The sequence below is a fragment of the Papaver somniferum genome, chromosome 5 (genome assembly GCF_003573695.1).
Source record: "Papaver somniferum cultivar HN1 chromosome 5, ASM357369v1, whole genome shotgun sequence".
Classification (NCBI taxonomy): domain Eukaryota; kingdom Viridiplantae; phylum Streptophyta; class Magnoliopsida; order Ranunculales; family Papaveraceae; genus Papaver; species Papaver somniferum.
The window spans coordinates 194,197,813-194,208,883 of record NC_039362.1 but is presented as its reverse complement, the minus strand read 5'-3'; the positions used below and the strand labels follow the sequence as shown (position 1 = coordinate 194,208,883).

The 11,071-nt window shown below is 35.4% G+C and overlaps 1 protein-coding gene across 1 annotated transcript; it reads left to right on the top strand.

Annotated features, from left to right (window-relative positions):
* Window positions 1-544: 544 nt before the first annotated feature.
* Window positions 545-3,920, top strand: LOC113278408 (L-type lectin-domain containing receptor kinase S.6-like). Its single transcript, XM_026527259.1, has 3 exons — window positions 545-1,469; window positions 1,799-2,889; window positions 3,305-3,920. The coding sequence occupies exons 2-3, from the start codon at window positions 1,947-1,949 to the stop codon at window positions 3,667-3,669; spliced, it is 1,308 nt and encodes a 435-aa protein (XP_026383044.1). The 5' UTR covers window positions 545-1,469; window positions 1,799-1,946; the 3' UTR covers window positions 3,670-3,920.
* The last annotated feature ends 7,151 nt before the right edge of the window (window positions 3,921-11,071 follow it).

Genomic DNA, 11,071 nt, shown 5'->3' with positions numbered 1-11,071 from the left:
TTCGTTATCAACTTATCTAGCGACTTGGATTAAGGTAACGTCTAGTATCCATAAGAATGATAAAGTAGTTGAGCTATGATCAGATGAATCACAATTAGCCACTTGGAAAATAACTTTGAAGTTGGTTGCAGTAAAGATTATTACAAGTCTTTGTTTAGGTATGGATAGACTTGTATCAATTAAGAATACAATATTTGAATGTTATCTCTAATAGATAGTTATCGATCAACGGTATTTATCCTCACATAAAATCTTCAACATTTGTATCAGTAGATTATAGATCAAAATGAAGCATATTTTCCCACCCAACACCTCTTTGTGGTGGAGGTTACACCTTGTGTATTATGAAATTGTTGATATTTACTATTTCTAGGTGACTGTAACATAATCTTGGTTGTGCAATAAAAAAATTCTTCTAATTTTTGTTTTGCCGTGTATTTTTTCTTACATCCCCTCCCAAAATCCTGGCTCCGCCCCTGGATCTAATCAGCTTTATAAAGAAACATGTGAGTATCCCTACTCATAATACTTGGGTTTTTGGGTTTTGAGGGATGGAGAAGGATAGGGAAGGATATCCCTCTCCATAGTGCTAGCTAAGGCCTGGTGGGCGAGACACCTAATTAGTCCCCCTTTTTCATTTTTCTTCAACGGCCGCAACTCTGAAAGGCTCAAATCTGAGGGAGGGAGTGAGGAGCATAGAAAGATATATATATATATACATAGAGAGAGATAGAGTTAATGAAATTGAAGAAGAAACGTAATGTTATTATCCGGTGATCATCTATTTAAGATTTTTAGAAGAAGATTTGTTGATTCTCAGTTGATATGCAATGGTTTTAGGTTAGATGTTAGTTTGTTCTATTATGAAAACAGCAGAGGCATAGCAGTTGTTGTTAATATGTTGTCGGATGCTGATGCTGCTTGGAAACCGTTTGAGAAAATGCCTCACACAGCACAGATTTATTAGCAGTAGTTATAATTGGAGTATGAATAAATTTTTAATGCTCCAAATGGGTTTCTTCTAATCTCAAGGAAGGATATGGAAATTTGCAAGAAGAAGAAGATGGAAATTTTCGACTGATTCTGCTTAATAGATGTTAAAATTTTCAAAGTACCAGAAATCAAAAGGGAAGAGAAGGGAATTTGGCTTTAGGGGTATTTTAGTCTGTTTCGGTGGTGAAATACGATCGTGCGAAACCATGTATTTGGGGGACTTTATATCAATTTACTTAAATAACAGGGATTGGTCAGAGTACAAGTCATATTATAGAGGGCTTATAAATAAACATTTTATTTTCCCTCTTGTTCTGATTGCCACCCCTGTTTCCACATTCCCTGAAACTCCCCATTCTCTGGTTCTCATCAATGCTGTAAAACAAAGTGTGATCATCAAAAAGATTCAACTTTAACTTCAGAATCACAAGAAGCTTCAACTTCAACTTCAGAATCACAAGAAGATTCAACAGAAGGTAATTAATCTTGAACAATTTTATTGTTTTAAATCAAGAACTTTTTAAATTTCTTTACCTAAATCGTTCATCAATTCTTTATGAAGAATGGGTTCTTCAGAAACGTTGAACTCTTGATACTAAATACATCAAACTTTTGTTTTCTTCTTTCTCAACTCATTTTCTTAGTAAAATCAAGAATTCTTGTTAATATCTCTACTACAATCATTCATCAATTCTTGATAGACAATGGGTTCTTCTAAAATGTTTAATTCTTGATAGTAAATGCATCAAGCTTCTGTTTTCTTGCTTCTCAACTCACTTTCTTCATAAAATTTGTACCTCATCAGGTGTGTTCCACAAATTTGTATTGGAAGAAGAAGAAGAAGGTGTTCCTGCTATTGGAAATCAGTTATGTTTTTGTTCACACAAGAAAGAGGTTGGAATCATTAGTGAAAAGGGTAATCAAGACTTGTATGTTTCTACTGCACAAACACAATGGGTTATGCAAAATCATTGCTTTGTTCGTTAATAGTAATAATCATAATCTGCATATTACACTCTTCATTTCCTCCCCCTTCTGATAATTCAATCACCAACATCACCCTTCTTCGTGATGCTCATTTTCTTCAAGAAGGCAGAATTGGCCTTACTTCTTATTCTTCAAGTAGTGTTGGTAGAGCACTTTATAAATACCCTATCATGTTTAGAAACATTTCTACTAAATCCAGTGCTTCTTTTACTTCGAAGTTCACCTTTACGATCATTCCAAATTCTATACCATCTCCTCCATTGTTTGGGGATGGTTTAACGTTTCTTATTACTTCCAATCCTAAGATACTTGGAAATGGGTTTGGTTTTATGGGTCTCTCAAATCGAAGTAACCAAGAAGAGTATTTCGCTATTGAATTTGATACAAGTTTCGATCCAAGTCTTGAAGATATTAGTGATAATCATATAGGTGTTCACATCAATTCCATTATATCATATCCAACTGTAGATTTGACACCTATGGGATTTGATTTAAAGAATACTACAAGAATAACAGCTTGGGTCGATTACATAAATTCGGAGAAGAGGTTGGAAGTGTGGCTGAGTTACAATGATTCTCGACCTATCAGGCCACTCCTAACTACTTATATGGATTTTTCTGCATATATTAACGAGTTGATGTATGTTGGTTTTTCGGCGTCAAACGGAAAGGGGGGTTGTTCATCAAAGCACATAGTTGATAAATGGATTTTCGAAACGTATCCTTCTCCATTTGATTCTTCCATTTCCTTCCATAGTACGGAAGAGGGTTCTGATCTTGCTAATGGTGCTGGTCCTACTTTGTGGCTGCTCCTGGGAACATTGATATTTACAGCTATAATTCGTAAGATATTTTTCTCACCTGATCAGATTGTTGGTGATGACCAGACAATCTCCATTTCATTTACTGGTAAGTATGTTTCTCGTTAGTTTTTCTGCTTTGCCTGATTGCTGTTAGTTATTATTTTGAGTGATATGTGTCGAATTGAATGCCTTGGCCACCAGAACACCGTTCTTGAGTTTCCTATGTGATAATAAAGGAGGTCTGTTTTTGAGAGGATGTGATTGATTGGGATTTTCATATACTATCTGTAGACTACAGTTTGTTCCTTGTACAAACACTAGTACCTTTTCTGCTCTTATGCTTCCGTCTGAAACGGAAGTAAGAGAACAGAATTGTTCCTTATGGTGTGAATGCTATGGTTTGTTTCTTGTCTCCTCTAAATTGTGTTTTCTGAGGTGTATAAGTTTCCATTTTGCCAAGATATATGCATGTATACTTTCTCATTTGTTCATGGCTTGATGCCTGCTCATGATTGTTGCAGATGCACCTAGGAACCCCGAAAAAACAGTTGATGGCAAAAACATTAAAGCAAGAAGAGATGTTGTGAACCAGAAGCCTAGATTGACCGAGGGTACCATAAAAGAAGCTCTAAGGAGTTTACAGCTTGAGGAAATTATCGAAGAGTTGAAATCTAAGATCAAAAAGCAGAAGGATAACTTGATTCTGCCAGTGTGTGACGAAGCAAAAGATCATTATCGTGGTATAATCGCTTACCTTACAGAAGAACGTGACAGTCAGGTGTCAGAGAAAAAAGAACTTGATAAGAAGGTTATTATAGCTGGTCTTCAGAGGAAGTCGAAAGCAGAACTTGAGGATATGCTTCTTCAGGTGAAAACTAAGGCTTAAGGTGTGCATTACGAGTGTGTTTCTCCAAAGCTATGAAATGTGCAGTAGTTGATGGTTATAGAAGTGGCTGAGCATTATATCTCGAGGTCCGAGTATATGGAAGGCGGACATGGTCAGAAGTCAGAACTTAAAAATGGCTGTTTGCACTTGTAATTGTTTTTTGATACAGTTGTAGCATGAAAGACCATGATGAATGCTTGAAATTTTAGTTTTTGTTCGTTCTTCCGAATCCTTAGTAATGAAATGATGGATTAGTCTGAATTCATGTTATATATCTCCACTCCTTTCCTTCACCAGAGCTGTAGAAACAGCTGATTTCACTTTACTTTCTTGGTTTTTTCTTCAGTAGCATATTTGTCATCTAGTCTAGAAGATTGGTGGCACTGCAACCTTAAGTCTGCTGTGGAACATTTCTGGATCCGACCCACTGATTGGTAATGTATAGTTTTTATTCTATCTAATTGGTTTTTGGGTGTTATACTGGGTCAGTTTCTCGATTCAGATCCATAGTTTTGTCAGGTAGCTTTGTGTTTCTCGATTCACCTTAAATCTCAAAGATGCTAGTACTTGAGCACAGGACAAATGTTCATGTCTACTTTTTGCTGTTTTATTTGCTAGAAATTGGAGCATCTGCGAATAGATATGTTTATAAGCATTCTGCTTGTGTGGTATGATTACATTTTGATACAGAACGACCCTATTACGGGAATTTCAGTCTGAAGTGGTATATATCTGCTAGTCTTTTGCAACATGCTGTTTTTGTTTGCTGAGAGACTGAGATTTGCCGATTTCATGGCGATTTTGTTTGATAGGAAGTAAATTGTAGGACCACTTGGGGTGAAGATTAGATCAAGTGGAACTGATCTGATGGAACTGATGGATGACAGCACTGATTTAGTTCATTTTCACTCCTCTGGTGTAGTAATTAAACCAGTTCATTCTCCCCCCTTCTCGGGCAGTTTGATTGTGGTTAGTACCTTTTCTATTTGATATTTTGCTTATTCTGCTTTCTCGCTGGCTTTGGTGCCTAATTCACTCTGCTAACTCAGTGGGCTCTGGTGTGCATTCTCAGTTTACTGCTTAGTTAGTGTTTTCTCTCCATATGCAAAGCTTGTTTGAATCCTGGTGTGCATTCTCAGTTTACTGCTTAGTTAGTGTTTTCTCTCCCTGATTGACATAACCTAACAATACAATCCTTAGTTCTGCTTATAGTTTATTGCTCGTTGTCTCTTTCTCCGTAGTCCTGTATTTTTGCATAACCATTACTATTTGCTGCGTTATCCTTTCCATGCTGGCTTCTATTTATTTTTGTGGCTTAAGAAAGGTTTCCCTGTTTTGTTTGTAGAGTGCTAGTCTAACCATGACCATAGGCTATAGCACCGGCCTGGAATTGTCAGGGCTGTGACAAAAAATCACATAGGAATACCCTGGTGGATTAGTATTTTCTTTTTGGAACACAACTCTGTAGACGTTGTGTTCTTAGCTTAAAACTAAGTTTAATGATAACTCCGTATTGGAACAATTGAGGGACAAGCTTTAGCATGGTCGGAATCTGTCTCGTTGGATGCTGTCCAGTGAATGATAATATGATAAATGCCCTGGTCTTATACCTGAAAAACAATTCCGACGTTGTGTATACTTTCTTTTATGGGTGCTCCTAGGGATGTCAGAAAATTGATCCCTGGAATTTTGTTAAAGAGATATTTCATGCATCCTGTTAGGGGACTTGAACTTTATATTTCACCAGCTGAAAAATTAGGAGGTAGCAAAACTAAAAGGAAATCTTATTGAGAGTAAAAGGGTAGTCATTTTTTTTTGCCAAAATCATCTCTGACCATATTTCTTTGGGCGTTGGCCTCAAATCAGTGCAGGCTGAGGTCGGTGGTCCGTGTCTTCGCTCCAGAATTTTGGATATCCCACAAAATTTCTAAGAAAAAAAGCATAGGTAGAATTCAAATTCCGGGTCACTACATAGATTTTTTGCAGTAAGATTTTCGGGTCAAGGGAGGAATCTTGGGACAAGGTTTGCATGATCTTCTGTAGAATCTCTTACATTTTTAAAGAAAAATGAGTTACGGCGACAACTTTTTTCCTTTTCTTGTGCGTCTAATGATATGATCAACAGGACAATGGAGATACAATTTCTCCAGATCAAATTTACAGCAATTGGAATCTACTTGGAACCAGAAATCACGAGCTGAATTTTCTAGGATGATGAATTTTTCTCCGCTATAGTTCCTGTTAACTGAACACACACATCCCTGAGAAATTCGTAGATAAAAGCTCGATACATTCTTAGATATTAAGTGCAGTGCATTTATGATTTATGCGCAAAGATAAAAAAAAAATATTCTCCCGTAAAATCAGAATGAGAATACAATTTGTTATTGGGCCATTTACACAATGGTCATGCTTTTTGTAATTGGGTCACAAAATGATCACACTTTTGTAGTTCGTTCACAGGACAGTCGTACATCCATCCGATTTAACATTTTTGATGGATCACAAAACGGTGTTATCTTTTCCTAAAATACCCTCCTTCAAAATACCTCTCTCATTTAACTAATTAGTTGAAGTGGTGGAGATGAAGCGGTGATGGTCGTGGTGGAAGCTTAGGAATCTTCTCTAAACCTCAAAGGGGAAGCGGTGAATCCTTTGGATGAACCCGATGTAAAGAACCTGAATGTGGTGTAACGAACCTGAATGTGGTGTAACGATCCTGAATGCGGTGAAACTGTGTGTAAAATTATGTATGGAGGTATCAATAGGGAGGACACTGGTGATTTCTTTAACGTATTTAACTTGTGAATCATCATTTAACTCTCTTTTTAGCCGAAGTACTGTGACCGTTTTGTTAATAGTTGGTAACAGTAGAATGGCTTTGTGAATCGGGTCCTAATACCATGACCATTTTGCAATATTTTCTTTGTTATTTCCCAAGAAATCCATATGGATTGAGTGTCATGCATAAAAGCTTTTTGCAATTTTCCCTGGATACATGAATAAAAACACTTGCCAAAGTTTATGTTTTAACTTTACACGAGTCCAACTTTGTGCACCACTCCAAAACCGGAATGCATAGATTTTTCGGTCAAAAACCACTATATTTTCCAATAAATTTTCAATATAAAACACAATATTCGATACAACCGAAATATTTCCTTTTTCCGTGATTATCATCATCCTATTTCGTTGGATTCTCAGGAATGATAATTCAAGACCCGTTCGGATTCACCATGATTATTGGTCACTTCCACACTGTGTTCGACGTATTACAGCGGATGGAGAAGGATTGGGTCTTCTATTAGCATGTGTTTGTTGGTCTGTTTGGATAAAGAGGAATATGAGAACTTTTAATGGAAGGAAGGAAATCTGCTCGAGTAATCACATCAGGTTAAAAGTTTGTTTCATGGGCAATTGCGATTAAGAGTATAGAGAGTTGGATTTGGCTAATGCTTTTTCCAATTGGGATATAATTTTTTTGTCTGTTTGTTTTTCTTCTTTCTAGTTTTGATCTTTCATGTTTTGCAGATTGTAATCAGACTCTTTCTCTGCAATTAAATCTCACCTTCATCCGATCAAAAAAAAAAAAAAACAAAAAAAATTGATTCAGGGTACAAAATAGTTATTAGATCCTTCGATAACCAAATTCACTCACGCTTCTTGAGATACTCAATGATTTTACACGAAAAAGTGAAGAAAGATTAGAAGAGAGTAAAGGAGAGAAACTATTTGATCATATATTTGAGTGGTTTTTACGGCAGCAAAATATTTAGAAATCTGGTATTTGGCCGAAAAGATATCCAATAAAAAAGGCCGGAACGTGGACTCTGATTTTGGAGGGGTGCAGGACTCGTATATATATTCTCATTAATATTAACTTGTGTTGGTGTCTGAATATGAGTCTTTCATTAATAATGACATGGCAATGGACTCTGCAAGAACACGGGAGATTTAACGCTCCAAATTTGCTATAGTGAAGCCTATCTCACAAGAAGCGTAAGATTCCCTACATAATATTCTGACGGGGATTCGAACCCAACACATGTTGCTCGGTATATAATTGTCTAATAATTGGAATTATATTTTTATTATATAAATATTATCTTTTTAAATTCAGTCCGCGGGTTATAACCCCAAAGGGATTATAACCCATCTACAAAAAACTCATCCAAACAAAAGTGATATAAAAACCCCAAATATCATAAACTGTCTAAACTACCCTCCCCTAATTCAACCCAAAAGAAACTGAGAAAGAAAACGACCCACTAATTTATTACTTTACAACCTGCGTAACGGAAAAAATTTCTTAAAACCTCCGCTCCTGTATTCGTTCAAAATCAATCTGTATTCGTTCAAAAATCAATCCGCTCCTGCATTCGTTCAAAATCAATCTCATCCCTAAGCCAAAATCGTTCAAAATCAATCTGTATTCGTCATCATCTTCTCGATTTTACCTTCTTCTCTTATTCTATGGTTGCGTACTTCAACCACTGCTACAAAATCTGACCTAATTTTTCAACCACAAATGGCGAAGAAACAAAATCAACAGGCGAAAAAGAAAGATGAAAAGCTAAAGAAAATAGTGAAACCATCTCCTAAAGGTAAGAAATCGAATTTGCTTTCAAGTTGATTTCGAGTTTGAATTCAAAAGATTATTAGGTTTCATTTGATTTCTGGGTTGGTTTTCTGTTTGCTTTTAGGTTTCATTTCTTAGGTTAGGTTCTATTTTCATTTGGTTACATCGTTTCTTTGGTTTAGATTTAGGTTTCAGTTTGTTTGATGTAACCAAATGAAAACATATTTCAATTGTTTGTATATTTGATGCAACCAAATATTTTTTTTTTCTATTTGATGAAACCATATTTCATTTGTTGTTTATTTGATGAATCCAAAGTATAATATGTTTTTTTTTTTTATGAAACCATTCTGGGTTTCATCATTTTACAACCAATTGGTAAATTGGTTCCACCAATTGTTAATCTGTTACATCATAATAATATGGTCTTTTTGATGAAACCATTTTTGGTTTCATCACTTTTCATTTGTTAGGTTTAGGTCTGCAAGAATGATGTAACAGATTTGCGATGAAACCAGATATCATTTTCTGTTTCTTAATGAAACCCAAAATTGGTTTCATCATTTTTAGTTATTGGTTTACTTCTAGAGTTGTTATTGGCTGTTGATTTGAATTCAAACTGTGGAGATTGGCGCTATGTTACGTAATCTTATGGTTTCATACAAGTTTCAATTATGCTTATGGTTTCATCACTTTGTTCGTGCTTATGGTTTCATCATTACAAGTTTATGTCTTATGGTTTCATCATTATTATTTATTATTCTCTTATGGTTTAATTTTGGTTTCACAATAGGTAAAAAAAGAGATAAGGAACCATACAGGTGCTCATTGCATCATTTGTGCGAGCTAGCAGTGAAAATTAAGGCGTTGATAAAAAACAAGCAACTGCATTTGAAAGCTCTTAAATCATGTCCTTTCTGGCGTTTCTTTGAGCCGTTCTATGATGGCGTAATGAACAAAGATGAGCTCATCAAAAAGACAAAGCAGTAATAATGTTTTTAAGTACAATTGAAAACAGACTTGATGGTAAGCTCCCGTATTGTTTCAAATTAGCAAGATCAAGGAAAATGATTTTGCGGACAATTCCAGAACATTTTGCTGTGACTTTTGGTTTCCAAATGGTGAATTATGTAGAAGCAGACGACATTGATGAAGATCTGGTTAAAAAGGTTAACGTCTTTGTGGCTAATTATTTTGCTGGAAATAAAAAGACGAAAAAAACCGATATTGAAAAGCGTATGCTGGAAGCCGCAAATGATGAAACCAGAGCGGATGACTTTGTCAAGTTTTTCGTAATGTTTCTGTTGGTTTCAGTATTTGTCCCTAAAAATGTGGGCAGACTCTCGCAGCAAAGTACTTGTATATGGTGTTTGATATGAACAAGGTGTGCTGGCCGGAAGTCTTCCATGACTATGTACTTGATTCGATAATGACAAACAGAACAGACGTAGAAAATGTTGTTGGTTGTGTAATATACCCTCTGGTAAGTTAAGATTTGTTCTTTTTTTCATAAGTTCAGTATTTTTTTTCAATATGGTTGTTGAATAATAAGCGACTTGTTTTTGATGATTAATTTGAATATTGTTGTTTTTTTTTTTGCAGTATTGGTTGGCAGAGATGACAAAGATCGCACAAAGAAAGCATGGGCTAGACAAGTATCCGAGGTTTGCTAGATGGAACCTTAGCAACATCTGTCAACAAGTATTGTCTAACTTCGAGAATCTTGAAGAAAAAACAGAACTTTGGTCTAAGGTAAATATTTACTTAGAAGATTTACTTTTCTGATGGAACCAATTTTGGTTTCATCAAAAATTCTAGCTGAATTTTTGTTTCTTAGATAACTTCGAGGGTTTTATTTGATATTTTTGTTAGACAATATTCGAAATCTTCGAGGGTTTTATTAGATTATTGCTATGAGTTCTTACCATTACTTGTTACCATTAAAAATGCTTTTCTTGGAATGTCGTCTGTTTTATTTTAAACGAATTTTGGTAAATATTTTCTTGTTCAGATTAACTTTTTTGATGAAACCAGTTTTGGATTTATCAAATTTTTTAGCTGAAACCAATTTTTCTTGTGTACTGCAGGAGAATATTGGTCACCGAAAGGGATCATTCTTGCTTCAGTATGACGAATCAGAAATGCGCTTGGCTGATCCCGTAGATGAAGTGGAAATTGTTGTGCCAGATGAAGAAAATGAAGTGCCGATTAAAGTGCAAGATGAAGAAAATGTTGGTGCTAGCAGTGAAGCTAACTCCTTCAAAGCCAAATACCAATTTGCACGAGCATTGATTGAAAAGCTTAGGACCAATACTACATATGTTCTTTCTAAAGAAGAAGAATCACTGCTGGCAAAATATGATGCCGAGGACAGGGAACAACAACTGGTACAAAGATAGATTTGATTTTTCTTAGTAACAATTGAATTACTCGCATATATTACAATTTTCTTATACATTTCATCATTTTTTTGATGAAACCAGATTTGGTTCCATCATTTTTTGATGGAACCAGATTTGGTTTCATCATTTCAAGTTAATATTTGTTTGATGAATTGGCCAGTTCTTTTTATTCTTTCAGAAGTTTTTGATTTTTACAGCATTAGGTTTTGACACAGGAAGATGAAAAATAAAATAACTTAGGTATCTTAATATTGCAGGTTATAACAAGGGATGTTAACATATAAATGAACAAGAATCTGAACAAGAGCAGGTCATATCTTCTTCGTCGAAGACAGTCACCGATGATGAACAAGAAGGAGATGGTACTGAGTTGACTCCAAATAATATCGAGGATATCAAGGTGGCAGAGCGGGTTGAATCT

Bases quoted from the DNA above. Each gene is read 5' to 3' on its own strand.
- LOC113278408 (XM_026527259.1), top strand. From the start codon at position 1,947: ATGGGTTATGCAAAATCATTGCTTTGTTCGTTAATAGTAATAATCATA. The intron at 2,890-3,304 runs GTAAGTATGTTT...TGATTGTTGCAG, and splicing joins AATCTCCATTTCATTTACTG to ATGCACCTAGGAACCCCGAA.